This window comes from Oculina patagonica, chromosome 12 (genome assembly GCF_052425735.1).
Source record: "Oculina patagonica isolate OP01 chromosome 12, crgOcupat, whole genome shotgun sequence".
Classification (NCBI taxonomy): domain Eukaryota; kingdom Metazoa; phylum Cnidaria; class Anthozoa; order Scleractinia; family Oculinidae; genus Oculina; species Oculina patagonica.
The window spans coordinates 33,147,742-33,163,035 of NC_135769.1; the positions used below are offsets into that span (position 1 = coordinate 33,147,742).

Genomic DNA, 15,294 nt, shown 5'->3' on the forward strand with positions numbered 1-15,294 from the left:
CTTGCAGGAAAGGCGCAGTGGTCTGATGGTCAGCGCGCTGGACTCCGGATCGAGCGGTCCATGTTCAAGGTCTTCAAGGTCTTCAAGCCCTGGCCGAGGCACTGCGTTGTGTTCTTGGGCAAGACAATTTACTCATGTAGTGCTTCTCTTCAATCGGGTGTATAATTGGGTACCGGCAAATTAATGCTAGGGGTAACCAAGTGATGAATTAGCATCCCATCCAAGAAAAATAGAAATATTCCTACTTGCTTATGCTGGACGGAAAGTCGGAAACCGGGATCACAGGCAGACCACCCTATGTGTTCGTGGTTAATAATTGTTGACATAAGGTTATGTTGAAATCAATGGCGCATATAGAAGATATATAGAGAAACATTACGTCGGCTTCGATTTACTACAAAATATAAAATTTACTCTAAATGATTCAATAAAAGTTAATATGAAATGCTGAATGTGTCTTGTGTCGTGTTTTTTTGCCGCCCCGAGCCCTTTAAGACGTTTATTTTGCGAGATCATTTAGCGACCGTTAGAAATAAATGTCTCAAAGCTTTAAAGGGCTCGGGGCGGCAAAAAGACACGACACAAGACACATTCAGCATTTCATCTTAACTTTTATTGAATCATTTAGAGTAAATTTTATATTTTGTAGTAAATCGAAGCCGACGTAATGTTTCTCTATATATCTTCTATATGCGCCATTGATTTGATTAAACCTCATGTCAACAATTATTAACCACGAACACATAGGGTGGTCTGCCTGTGCCGGGATAAAAAAACTTGTTCCCAGTTCCACTCTAAAGTGCGAGGGCTGTGTAACCTCGCTAAGGATCAATTCCCATCATGCTCTTGAGTGTATATTTCAACATGGCGGACGGCATGGAGATTGATGTGGATTCGGTTTTATTCGCAGCAGAAAAGGACGCTAAAGAAAAATTTAAATCAACAGAGGTGATAAAAGATATAGATCCAGATCTAGACATTGGGAATTTATTAGCTACAGATCTTCAGCCTATTGATATACGACAATTCAGGTAAGTTATAACTGAACAGTGGGCTTTATACTGAGCTTACACGTGCAAGTTTACATCAACAAACAAAAACACAAAATGCAGTAGAAGACTTCATCCCAGTTTTCCATATTCAGATACAAATAAAGAGAAAGCTACCACTCTTTCAAAAAGGTTTATTGAAGAAATTTCTCATTCTAGTGGTTTTTCATACATCAAACATTGTAAGAATTAGAAAGAAATGAATGCTGTATGAAACCAGGGAAGTATCTCTTAACGCTCTCTTTCCAGCGCCTGCCTGAATACCGCCAGCCCTACTCGTAGCTCGTGGCTATCCTGCTCGCACGCTAAGGCGTTCGTCTCCACGAACGAGAGAGACTGCTTGCAGTACTAGTCTAGTCACATGAGCTTCTCAGGAATTTCTCGAGGCAGTGAGATGTACCCGGCTCCAATTTTATTTCTCTCAGTATGTTCTCATTGTTTTGTCAAGGAACATTTTCTCCATGTGAGCCGATTTCTGGGACAAGGTATAAAAAAAAACTTAACATCCTTTTTTGCAGAAAGAACAAAGAGGAATTCCTTAGGAATCTTGCTAGAGACAGCACCCAGTTGCTATTTAATGCCATATGGAAGGTACAGTGTACATGTATTGCATTAAGATGAACATCTGATAAAAAATGGTGAAGTGATTTTCCAAGGTCAGAAGCTTTCAAATGACAAGGCCTTGCCAGGGTAAAATTCGGCAACTAACATGTTCTCACAACCTTGACAGTAATTATAGTGAATTTGGCAGGAGTTGAGTAAGCAATGCTCATACTACATAAAAAATCCTAATATAGCCAGCCTAAACTGAAACCCTTCAAGAAGAACTTATCCTGTTGAAGGCTCAGAATCAGGTGATTTTGATTGATTGTAACATTTCATAATAATTTTTAAAATGCATAACAGTATGACTTTCTCCCAGCTTAATTGTGTATTCTTGTCAATTATTGTTCTTAGCCTTGGGATGGAATCTGTTATCCACAGTACGTACATCATTAGGGATCCATATTCACAGTCGTCCGGTCGTCCGAGACGACTAAAAAATCGTACGGACGACCAAAACATTACGAAAACTCGTCCGCTGGACGACTTAAGTTTGACTTAATGGAAAAAAAAAACATTTATTAAATTTTCTTATGAGTTACCTGCGTTCTGACCACTTGTCGTTCATTCGTAACTTTTATAAAACAGAGAATAATTTGCAATTTTCTGTCGCGATAAAATCATAATTTTGGCCGCCATCTTGGATGATGCGGTATTTTCCATGAATGAAATCATTGCAGGCTCAATGTTCAAGCTGTCAACCGCTGATATTTTGTACTGCAGCTGCATCCGTGAAAACACGAGGCGATCGCATCAGCTGATGTTGTGATCAAAATGCGCTGTTTATCTTGGTGTGGCACCGCCAGCAAAGAAAAAAGTAATGTTAACGCTTCAGAAAAGCAAACCAATAGAACAAGAAGAGTGAAAGTGTTCTTTTCTTTCGTCATGGCAGTCAAAGAGGCCCTGGCTTTCATTTGTGCCTGCATCGTCCGCTTCCACCAGCTCCACATCACAAGCCGCTTGGGGGCACGATGTTTAGTGAAATTTTATAGGTCAGCAGCCAAAGTAGACATTAGTAGAAAGTCTCATTAACAAATACTTGAGCATCAAACTTTATTATAACTGACACGTTGTCTCGTAGATTTCATGACAATTGTATACAGTGTTACATGTAATAACCATAAAAAAGTCAACTTTTCATTAACTTGTTGTACGGTCACCATTCTTCACTTTTGAGCGGGCAAGTAAAATTTTGCCAGGGCAAGTATGTCGTCTTAAATACTTGCCCGGCTGACGACTTGGAGAAAAAACGAATATGGATCCCTGCTGTCTCTGCATAAAAGTATATTGTGTTTTTCTTTTTGCCAGCTTCCAAGTGAGAGATCTGAAGGTCTTGTCCTTGCAAAGGTAACTTGAATGCTTTTTATCAACCTACGGTATATACATGTACCATACACCAAGCAAACTTAATTAGATTAATTAATTTAATGAAAATAGTGAGTTAGACATAAATTACTGCATGTGCCATATTAGTTTCCCATCTAACATTTGCAATACATGTAACTGAACCATTTTCTGCAATCTTTCTGTAAACTGGAATCATATCTTATATCAACAAGTCTGTCAGCTTCTCATTAAGTTGTTGTTTCTGTTCAGTGTTGCATGTAAATGAAAGAAGTGTTTATTTATTGATGAATTAAAATGCATTGCACACACAAGTCCTGTATACCATCATAGATTTTGAATTTTATTTCAGTTACCAGAGCCTCGTACAGTTATTCCAAGAGAGAAACCAGTAAGTACAAAATAAATTTAAATGTAAAAAAAGTAAACAAATGGGAGAAGATAAGACAAATCAATGAAACTTGCAAATTCACATTACTTTTTAGAGAGTTGTACCTATGTACATGTTGCTACATTGCTGCATTGTACAGCATTTCAAACTAACAATCAGCATTAGCTATTCTTTAAAGTGTATGTAAAATTGTGAATCATGTGAGGGAGTAGTAATTTGGAGCTTTTAAAGTGGACACAGCAGTTTTACAATAACTACAAATGAGGTTTATACTTGTAATCCATTGTAATTAACATTGCAATACACAGTTTGTTGAAAAGTAATGCTATTTTAAGGGAGGAAGATTTCCATTAAGATTATCTTTATATGGCAGATCCCAAAACCAAAACAACCTTCAAAATGGGAGGAGTTTGCAAAAAGAAAGGTAATGTCAAAGATGTTTACAGTACAGTAAATATGTGTGGCTGTGTTATTTTATTTTGAATTAGTATCTTAGGATTTCATGCTTTTTATGTCTTTAATTTGTAAATTGTATTTTTAATAATAAACAAGAATGAACTGGTCAGCATCAAAATTTAGTGCTTGGTTTGTTTATTTATTTATTTTATTGTGCAGGGCATCACCAAAAAGAAGCGCGAGAGAATGATTTTGGACAAAAACACCCAGGTTAGTAGAATTACATAAAAAATGAGCATTTATTATAGAATAGGCTACAGCATGGGCAGTCTGTTTTAGGTGTTTCTGTATTACAAACTGGTATTGAATGAAAATTCAAGATTTTGAGAAATCAGGGGTAAAATACTAATTGTTGTTTTTGACTTGGTAAGTAAGCTTAAGGGAAACCAGTGCTGGCTCAAGTTATCGGGGGGGGGGGGGGTTGAGAAATCAAGGGCTCAAGAAATCGAGATTCCTCCGTACTTGTTGCAGTAGTACAAGTTTCAAACTAAGCAAGTCCTTGGAATTGTACCAACATGAATAAATTGTAAGACATGCACATAGTTTTTTAAGGGAATATTATACTGTATGTGATATTTTTTGCAATTATGATAATTAGGAATGGAAGCCACGTTATGGATACAAGAGAGCAAATGACGTAACTCAGGACTGGCTGCTGGAGGTTCCTCAGAATGCAGGTATCTTGTGTTAACTCAATGAAATTTGCTTAAGTTAGACATTAAATCATTTCAGCCCCCTTGTCAAAACAGTAACGATTATTTCCTTCCAGCTGATTAAATAGACTGAGAAATGTTGTACATCAACACAGTAATATTGTCTTGTTGATGTTTTTTGTTTGACAGTGCCTTTTGCATATTTTGAGAAAAAAATTGTAAAGAATATACTGGTATGTACATGTAACATAATTAAATTTAGAATAATAATATTTCCTGGGAAGTAATATTCAAAAAGCATTAAATTGTTTTTGCTTAGATCCCTATGAAGACCAGTTTGAGAAAAAAAAATCAAGCTAAAAAGGAAAGAGTTGCCAAAAATGAATATCAACGACTGAGAAACATAGCCAAAAACAGAAAGATTCCTGGTAAGTATGAAATTGTGTGTTCTATTGTTTATACATACAAAAATATAATTTTGCCTAATTTCTAGGCCACAATCAATTTTACCACAACCAATCCATTTTCAGGTCATGCCTCCAAGATAGATTAACAGGCGGCCTGGCTAAAGCCTTGCAGATACTGACCAGATGCCACTGCCCAGCAATGCGCTTTGGTTCAAGCAATTTTCAATAATCCTAGTATTTTTTTTTTGTCTTTCAGTTTCAAATAAGGACCTAGCACCAACATCTGGACGACAAAGTAAAGAACAGGTTAGTGACTGTATTTGTCTTCTTCTTCGGTCAGGGATCTCCACTTTTGCTGGTCCTCTGCCTGTTGTCTGGCTGTTTCGATTGTGAGGCCAAGCTCCAACAAATCTTGCTGCACGGTTCTTCTCCAGGTCTCCTTAGGCCTACCTCTGCTACGCTTTCCTTGGGGTGTCCATCTCAATGCAACCTTTTGCACTGAATCTGCTCTCATCCATAGGACATGTCCCAGCCATCTCATTTAGTGACTGTATTTATGTGTTTTATAATCATTGCTGGGAGAAGTTTGATGTACAGTACATAAACAAGTGTTTTATTCCTTCTGACCTGCCTACATGTACTTGAATTTGTTAAAAAAATATTTAGAATACATGATTGTACAGAATTCAGAAATTCATCATTGATCGTCTACGTTGTAGTATGCTTTGTCAATGGTAATTTCTTTGAATACTGCTAGCACCTTCTTGCAACACAAATTTTACAAAATTTCAAATAATCTTATCAAAGTTTGAAAACTCAAAGTTTATAATTTGTTTTCCCAAGTGTAAATCCATTATTATCGTAATCTGGACAAGTACTACACATCATTTGTACATTAATACGGTTGCACTTCAAAATCAAGCTATCAGCTGTGACAGTATCCCTTTTTTAAAAGTATTGTTGTGTTATAATTCCAGATCTCAACGAAGATAAATGTCAGCAGACTCTCAACTGCATCATTGGGAAAATTTACTGAAAAACTGGTAAGTCTTTTATATTGCTAATTAGATTGTTTACTGCAAATAAAGTAGAGAAAGTGATGCAACCTAAGGATGGTAACGCCATCCATCAGCACTTGATTGATCAGCTATCTTTTGTACCTTCATGTAGGAGTATTTAAAATTCAGATTAACTACTTTTTATCGGTAGCCCATGTCTATAAGTCTACAGTGTACTGTATTTAGCCATGGCTGATAATTTCGTTTTATTTCATTTTCAGCCTAAGGAAAAGATTTCTAGAAAAACTGGAAAGAAAAGAAAGGTAAGGCAAAAGGTTTTGGCTGTTGGTGCCGTGAATACAGCTCTGTAGAACGTACTAACAAACACTGTGCAACACTTCATGTCTGTTGGTGCCGTGAATACAGCTCTGTAGAACGTACTAACAAACACTGTGCAACACTTCATGTCTGTTGGAGCCGTGAATACAGCTCTGTAGAACGTACTAACAAACACTGTGCAACACTTCATGTCTGTTGGTGCCGTGAATACAGCTCTGTAGAACGTACTAACAAACACTGTGCAACACTTCATGTCTGTTGGAGCCGTGAATACAGCTCTGTAGAACGTACTAACAAACACTGTGCAACACTTCATGTCTGTTGGTGCCGTGAATACAGCTCTGTAGAACGTACTAACAAACACTGTGCAACACTTCATGTCTGTTGGTGCCGTGAATACAGCTCTGTAGAACGTACTAACAAACACTGTGCAACACTTCATGTCTGTTGGTGCCGTGAATACAGCTCTGTAGAACGTACTAACAAACACTGTGCAACACTTCATGTCTGTTGGAGCCGTGAATACAGCTCTGTAGAACGTACTAACAAACACTGTGCAACACTTCATGTCTGTTGGTGCCGTGAATACAGCTCTGTAGAACGTACTAACAAACACTGTGCAACACTTCATGTCTGTTGGTGCCGTGAATACAGCTCTGTAGAACGTACTAACAAACACTGTGCAACACTTCATGTCTGTTGGTGCCGTGAATACAGCTCTGTAGAACGTACTAACAAACACTGTGCAACACTTCATGTCTGTTGGAGCCGTGAATACAGCTCTGTAGAACGTACTAACAAACACTGTGCAACACTTCATGTCTGTTGGTGCCGTGAATACAGCTCTGTAGAACGTACTAACAAACACTGTGCAACACTTCATGTCTGTTGGTGCCGTGAATACAGCTCTGTAGAACGTACTAACAAACACTGTGCAACACTTCATGTCTTAAGGGAGGGCGCTTATTCGAGACAAGGCGCTTATTCGAGACAGGGCGCTTATTTAATTTTTTGAGAAACAACCAAATGTTCAAAACAAAATTTTAATAAATATTAAAATAACTCATGTTGTTTTCTTAGGTCTTGGATAATGCACTCTCAAAGTGACAAAGTCGAAACCAAGCCGTCCAATCTTGACTTTGCTCTACCTTCACCTTAATCATCCACGATTATAAGCCCCTCTGGTTACAAGCCCATCTACCTGGTGACAATTTATGTACATTCGGTTATAAGCCCCTCCAGATATTGGCCCCCTTCGCCGGATGACAGTACTGAACAGGGCTACATGTTGCTTTATTATGACTTTTTAACTTAAAAACGTATTTCGATCGATACTGCCGTGGTTCGTTTCGAAACGTTTTTTTTTTCTCTTATAAGACCCACCCAAAACCCTTACAAAGTTGTATAAGGGCTTATACAATCAGAATTTTACGGTATAAGTGTTCAAGGGTTAATTGTTCCCAATTGTTCTACGAATGATAATTGCGCGAAGTCTTCGGCTCTTTCTTATTTATTCTATTTTTTTAACTTTCAGTTTGAGCCAGTTGCGGGTGACATGTCAAGTGAACGAAGCCGGAGTAGAGAGATGGCCGAAAAAATCGCTAAAAGAGAACCTCTGGATGTTAATAAGGTGCTTACTGAGCAAGTAGAAATATTTACACGTATTTTTACGTGTTTAGATAAAGCATGTCTCAGCTAGCATAATGTCACGTTTAATTTAAAGTCATCTCTAAGACGGACTTCTTCGGGACCGGCCTCAACCGGCTGTCCGTCTAAGAGAGGTTTCAGCCTTATAGAGAGTCGAGGTGGCGTGACATCAGTAATTCTGAGATAGTAAAGTTGAATGGCTATGCACAGTGAATACACGTAGTGACTCACTAGTCTGTTTTAATTTAGCGAAACCTACAAACTGGGAAAAAAATAGTATTAGGAAGTTGACTCGTTTGCTCATGCTTCTGAAAAGCGAGCAGTACGTTTATGTTGCAGACTGAAACATATCTCTGTGTATTTGCTTGTTCAAGCAAACGTTCACGGCTTCTAGTCTCAAAACTCTACTGTATTCTTTTCAAACTGGAACAAGATTAAAAAAAAAAGACCGTATTCGTTTGTTGAAGAAAAAGTTTGCAGCATCTACAAACTGTAATACTGTAAGAAGGATACGACCTCTGTGCCCAAACACTTCAGCAGAGAAGTAATTCGTTATAGCAGATGTTTTTTCATTTATGTCGATTCGAAGTTTTGAAGTATTATTAACTAAAACACAATTCTCAAGTGTCTGTTGACGGTTTCAAAGTGTCCGTTGTCCGTCTTAGAGAGGTGTCCGTCTTATAGGGAATTTAGTTATAGTAAAATGACTGGAAAACTGCAGGGACTATCACCAGATGACCGTCTTATAGAGGTATCCGTTAAGGGACAGTTGACTGTATGCCGGTTAAACATTTAGTTATTAGGATGCTATCAACAGAACGCTCGAGCTTATAATATTTATTATATTCTTGTAGAATTTCTACAAATAACTTCAAATGCCTAAGCTATGCCTAAGCTAAAGAATTTTCTTATTATTTTGTTGACTTTTTCAGGCCGTCAGCCAGCACATAACGGAAACACAAAAAAGGTGTGTGATACGATGAAGGCGGTGCACTGCCGTGTTAAGTAATATACAGAAACTAATATGATACGATGAAGTCCTTGCAAGGTACGGAAAGCGGGAGGTTCAAACCCCTCTAATCCTGCCCCCCTGCCCCTAATTTAAGTATAGTAGCAGCCCAAATTTAGTTAGTCACTCTACGCTTCTGCTGTGGTTGTTTGATATCTTTGTATGATGACTATGAAGGGTCAACGCTAAAGGTTAGACAACGAAACAGTCGTATTCTTTACGAACGCGCGCGGACTTTGAACGAAAAATCTAAAGCGAGTGAAGGTCCACGTTTTATTGTTGACTTATTCATTTTTTTTTTTTTTTTTTTGCAACTTTGTAGGGCAGGCGAGTCAAACAGGAAAGGAACTGGGAAAGGAAAGAAAGGAAAAGGCAAGCCTGGTGTACAAGGAAAAAACAAGAAACCAGCTGGAAAATCTGCACGAAAATCGGGAAAGAAAAAAACGAAAATCTAATCGCTCTGAGTTTGTTTCAGAGACAATGCTGACAATGAAGTGAAAATAACAATACTCTGATAGCTAATGGTTTATATGAAATGGTTTATATTACGTGGTTGCTTAAAAGAACATGTTTTGTGGACATTTTAATCACGAGTCTTCGACGTAGTATATCATTTACTCAGTGGATCTATAAATTTATCATTTTAGCGAGGTTTTCCCAGTTGCCAGAGAAGTGGCGTTACATGTTCCCTGCACTATGCGACCAGTGTAGTCAGCGGTAATACAAAGAATGACGTGCCAGAGCAGACAAACACACCTGACCTAAGTGTTGCCGGGGAAACCTGAAGTTGAGTCCGACTTATGAATTGGGCGATTTTTCCGCCCATAATACGAAAGACAAAAGGGACGACTTAGACTTCCGTCCTTCACAAGCATCTAGTGACGCTCGTTACTGAGCTAACAGGAGATTACTAAATATGGATTGAAAAACTATTAATAAACACTTTGATGAAATAATATCGTATTGTTCATTTACACGTATCTACTAGTCAATAATGTACCATTGTATAAATGGGTTACCGTAAAATTCCGGTTATAAGCCCTGGGCTTATACAACTTTGTAAGGGGTTTTGGGTGGGCTTATAAACGGAGGGGCTTATATCCGGGAGGGCTTATAAGCGGAATAAAGAATACGTTTCGAAAAGAGCAACGGGAGTGTTGATCGAAATACGTTTTTAAGTTAAAAACGCATAATAAAGCAACATTTAGCCCTGTTCAGTCTGACAGAGGAGGCTTATATCCGGAAGGGCTTATAATCGGTTGTATTTTTTTGTTTCCAGATAGATGGGCCTATAACCGGGGGGGGGGGGGATTATAAACGGGAGGGCTTATTACCGGAATTTTACGGTATTGACCAAACGTGAGGTTGTGTTGTGATGTCTGGATATTGGCGAAATAACAAAATTTAAAAGTTCAAGTTATAACACTAACTGCTAAAAAATAAACTAACTATAGTACTATGGACGGCGAAGTTCACGCACGAAAAATTCTTCATTTGAGTGAGCGAGTGAGCGTAAAAGGGAAGTCGAAGAAAAAAATTATTGTATGTTATGAACTTTCGAGTAGCCTGTACTTTCGAGTAATTAAAAACAAATGAGAATTTTTCAGCATTAATTACGCGATCTGTTATTGGCTAGACTGTCCACAGCCCTCATTTTTTGCGTGTTTTTTTTTTTTTTTTTTTTTTTGATCGATGAGCACGCGGTGAGAAAGGCGAGAGAACTGGACGCCAGCGCAAAATCGAGAGGCTGTGGACAGTCTATGATTGGCGGCTAGTGTTTATTGGTTTTTGCCGTAAGGATAGTGGCTAGATTAAATTTTTTAATAAGTTATTCTGGTGTTCCTGGTTTAATACATAGGCCTTTCTCGATTATGCTAGCATTTTTTTCGGCATTTTTTGGGAAAACGAGCATTTTTTTCGTTTTTTCTTCAAAAAAGAATTGCTAGCATTTTCTGTCACTTTTCATGACTGTGATCCAGATTTTCAGCACTCAGAACTCAGAAGGATAAATAATCCTAAAGTTTCACAATTTTGGTTACATAATTTGATTGTTTTCTGTCTGTTTCGACTGTTTGTGCGGTGTGTTACTTGTGTACTTGTGTTGTGTTACTTGTGTGTGTTTTTTTATTTTTTATTTTTTTTAAAAAATAAATATTTTTATTTATTTTTTTTTTATAAACAAACAATTTTTAAGTATCACCTGTTGTTGATATGAGCATATAATGTGAGAGTTTGTACGTTTTGTTTGAAATAAAACAAAGCATTTTTTAGAATTTAAGTGGCATTTTTTAAGGAAATCAGGCATTATTTTAGCATTTTTTTGGCTTTATGCGAGAATTTCTAGTAGCATTAAATGCCAGTTTTACTAGCATAATCGAGAAAGGCCTATTAATACATGGTCACATTGTTGAAATCGTCACCTGCGCCTGGCCGTTTCCAAAACCATACCGTAAAATTCCGGTTATAAGCTCCCCTCTTATAAGCCCTCTTGGTTATAGGCCCATCTACCTGGAAACAAAAACAATGAACACGCGAACTCGATAAGTAAAGACGATAACAGTCGCAATTTTTTTAAGTTTAGTTTTGTTGCACTTAGGCAATTCACACCACAGAAATTCCTGTGTAAACTTTGAAAACTTCTAGTGCTTTGCAAACTGTTTAAGGACATTGCATTTGTGAATCATTTGATACTCGTTACAAATTTAATTAAATAATATGCAGTAAAAAAGTACGTTGGGTTTACCCCGATATAACGATATTTTCGGTTATTTTTCGGCCATATTGTTATATCAGGAGTTTCGATATAACGATTCCTCGATATGACGATATAATTTTACTGCTCTCAGGGACGGGACTACATGCTATGCTAAATTCGACTAAATGAAAATGAAAAAAGAAAAAAATGAAAGACGACAGGCTTGGAGCACGGCAACAAGGGCGTTTGGTCGTTCTTTTTAGTATAATTACCCTCGGGGATAATCTAATCCCTTTTTGCTGCATTCCACCATAATCTAAATGTCCTGTTGTGTTTTACCATAACACATAGACGAGGAGGAGAGTTTAGACGTGAGCAGAGTGAAATGATTTGTTTCCTGAGAATTGCGCGAACTTCTAAATTGAAAAAAGAAAGAGAAAGGAGAACTTTTAGCTCGCCCCAGTCCCGACCAATAAGTTGGCGAACCCATGAAGACTGGGTACTTCACTTTCGATTCAATATGGCGAAGCTCATAAAATGTGCAAAACCAGGAAAAAAGCTCGTTTGAAACACCTTTAAAGCATGGGAAACGTAACAGCTGGAGGCATTAACGATGGAGAAGATGATGAAAACGAATTCTATGAGGTATTCATTTAATTTAAGGCGTTTTTCCGTCAATAAATGTGGGAAGTCTGTCTGGGGCTAAATGACCCTGACTAAGTTACACCAATCGTGCCTAATACATATTTTGGCTTTCTGTGAATTTGCAGGATTTATTTGATTAAAATTCTCATGGCCACTGTTTTAAGTGTTAACTACACAAACGTATTGTGCTTCACTGAATATTTAGCAGATGGAAGGTTAACGAGCCTCGCCAGCATTTTGAGCTTATAAATAATGAGTGTGACTTGTTACAGCTTTTTACTATAGCTGTGCGAGAAGCTGTTTAAAGCAGGTGGCTTAATGATTCTTCTCGGACTATTTTAGCATTCCAGCAGCTCTCTAATTCCATTGTCTTTTTACAAAGCCTGCGTTATTACTACAGTTTGACTTTCATTCATCAGGTCTTCCTGTGTGATCGTTTCCTCAAATCCTGGCTCGAAATTAAAATGTTGGATAGTTTATGGTCTCTTCCATGTCTCCTTGTTGCAAAATAGGTTTATTTCAATCCATCAAAGTAAAACAACATATCAAAGTGCCAACAAAATACCTCCCCTGAACATAATTATCTGTTTCCTTTTCTCTTTTGAAAGAATGCTTTTGATTAATTGAACCATCTTGGAAAAAATATTTACATCTTATTTTGACCTGTCTCTTATGACTTTGATGGTCTCTCTCAGAGAATCTTATCTAAAGAGTAGAGTAAGGGATCATGGGAGGGAGGGGCAAAAAATAAAATGATCATCAAGTTGTGAAGTTAAGTTTGCATTACTTCAAATGTATCAATAAGGTGCAATTGGTATGTCAGTCATAATTATGGCACCAGTTACAAATGTAAAATTGATCTTTAACCTACCAACTACAACTCACAGATGACTTTGAAGTCATTTATTGGGGAATTTAACTCCTCTTTCCTGAAACCTTAGAAGTCATCTAAGATGATTGACGACAGAAAAAAACACAACAGTTGATTGAGAATTGGCATGTTGTATTAAAAAGTGCAAAAGATGTTAAAAGATGTTAAAAGATATCGGATTACATATTTGCACCGTCTTTATTTTCAAAATACAGTCAAAGCTTTCGTAAGTGGACACCCTAGGGACACGAAAAAAGTGTCCGTAACTTGAGTTGGCCGCTTACGAGAATGGTTCTCTTAAGCGGCCACTAGAGGTGTGGGGGATTAATGACTGCTTAAGGGAGCTTGTCCAGATAACAATAACGGGACAGAAGTAGATGACGACTAAACAAGCACTGAAATATGGTACTGTAATTACTGTAAAATCATTGTGACGAACGATGATGTAAAGTTCATTGATAAAAATAAGATGAAGAGGTTGTAAATAGGTTTTCTTTGGGTTGCCCACTTACGGGAGCTTAAAAACAAAGAAAAAGTCCAAGTTGTAATCTCTGAAAGTGTCCGCGGCCGCTTACGGGAATGTCCGCCTACGAGAATGTAAAAATACAGTGTTTGTATAGGAGTTAAAACAGGGTTTCCAACAAGGCGGCCTTAAGTAGAGCTCTCCGCTTACGAGAGTGTCCGTTAAAAGAGCTTCGACTGTAAATAATAAAATATTTTAGTGTTTCAAGTAAATTGATGCTTCTTTTTTAATTTTTTTAGGATGGAACAGAGACCAGTCCATCTTCAGGTAGTTGTGTTAATTCTAATCCAAACTGTTTGTATTACTTTGTTTCGTTTTGTGTGTAATCCGTTATTCAGTTGGTCCCTCAGTGCATCATTTTCACTGATATACATGAAGTACAAATACAGACTGGGGTGTAAAGGGGCACACAAATCTGCTAATCCATGCTATTTTTTGGCCAAATCCATAAATCCACTATCAGTTTTGTTGAAATCAGAATCCAAATTACTTCAGAACTTTGTGTGGTACAGTTTCACTGCGACTGATGGTAGAAGGTGTTTTTCATGCCAATTTTTTTAAGAAATTCATTTTTTTTGCTTGTTTTTGCAACAATTTTATCAACTTACTGACAAAGACCAACCAAAGTGATCTGAGCTTCATTTAGTACTGCCACAATCAGAGCTTCTTGACTTGAAGAGTCCAGAATATGGCCAAAATTCTCAGCTAATCTGCAATCTGCTGTATTTTAGGAGTCCGGGAATCTGCTCAGAAAATCCGTAATCTGGGCATGTTTTAAGGCCAAATCCATCAATCTGTGAATCTATTCACCCTCTCTGTACATTATCTGCTTCGAAATGTTGATTGTTTCAAACTAACTGTTTCAGGAGATATCAATGAAGGAGCTTTAGACCTTGCTGTACTATTTGATCATGGCTTACTACGAGATGCAGCCTCAAAGATCAAGTAAGAATTTAATGCAGTTTTGTACAGCCACAGTGCAAGAACACTTACTGTGCTGAAACTCTGATCTTTTCAATCTATGTTAAATCCAATAAAGATACTTGTCTAAAACTGTAATAGCCTGTACAGTGAAGGTGGAGAACTGGTGTAAAAGCCTAGGAAAATAATTTTGCAATAAAATAGAATTTTTGTTGTGTTTTTCTTTTTAGAGAGGAAGCAAATGAGTCTTTTATGCAGCAGCATTCAAGCAGCATTGTACGATGGCTGGAAGAAAGACATGCCAGACATGAGGTCTGTTCAGTAACATGAGGTCCCCTTTTAAAATTGGCTTAAAAGAGAAATTAGCTATTGATCATTATTATTACAACTGGACCTTGCATGTACCTGCATAGTATGGATCACAATTACAATCTTCTCTGGTAATTTTTTTTTTGTTGGGGGGGGGGGGGGGGGGGAGGTGGCCTAATGGTCAGCCCATTGGACTCCAAATCAGGGATTCTAGATTTGAGCCCAGGCTTTGGTTATAACTACATTGTTTGAAGGCAAGACACTTACTAAGTGCCTCTCTCCACCCAAGTGTATAAATGAGTTTATTATAAGCAAATTTAATGCTGGGGGTAACCCTGTGATGGACTAGCATCCCATCGATCCAGGGAGGAGTACTCGAGTTGCTTAATGCTACGGAAACCAGGATAAGGTCCGGCCTGATGGGCCACTACATT

The 15,294-nt window shown here is 37.7% G+C and overlaps 2 protein-coding genes across 4 annotated transcripts in view; both read left to right on the forward strand.

The window, feature by feature from the left end:
• Nucleotides 1–841: 841 nt before the first annotated feature.
• LOC144631648 (ribosome biogenesis regulatory protein homolog) lies at nucleotides 842–9,852 on the forward strand. Its single transcript, XM_078490132.1, is given in 15 exon segments — nucleotides 842–1,031; nucleotides 1,568–1,640; nucleotides 2,961–2,999; nucleotides 3,349–3,387; nucleotides 3,761–3,811; nucleotides 4,003–4,053; nucleotides 4,442–4,520; nucleotides 4,816–4,838; nucleotides 4,840–4,924; nucleotides 5,160–5,209; nucleotides 5,881–5,946; nucleotides 6,183–6,224; nucleotides 7,775–7,870; nucleotides 8,820–8,854; nucleotides 9,219–9,852. Coding segments are annotated over 15 exon segments (1,029 nt in total). The 5' UTR covers nucleotides 842–864; the 3' UTR covers nucleotides 9,352–9,852.
• Nucleotides 9,853–12,104: 2,252 nt separating this feature from the next.
• The window catches only part of LOC144631639 (zinc finger ZZ-type and EF-hand domain-containing protein 1-like), a 54,447-nt gene continuing 51,257 nt past the window's right edge, over nucleotides 12,105–15,294 (forward strand). For 2 of the 3 annotated variants that reach the window (XM_078490120.1, XM_078490122.1), the window contains exons 1-4: nucleotides 12,105–12,236; nucleotides 13,870–13,900; nucleotides 14,497–14,575; nucleotides 14,782–14,863. In XM_078490120.1, the coding sequence (XP_078346246.1) occupies nucleotides 12,174–12,236; nucleotides 13,870–13,900; nucleotides 14,497–14,575; nucleotides 14,782–14,863 (255 nt within the window). In that variant the 5' untranslated portion in view covers nucleotides 12,105–12,173. The remainder of the gene's footprint in view (nucleotides 12,237–13,869; nucleotides 13,901–14,496; nucleotides 14,576–14,781; nucleotides 14,864–15,294) is intronic. The other variant, XM_078490121.1, reaches the window with a different exon arrangement.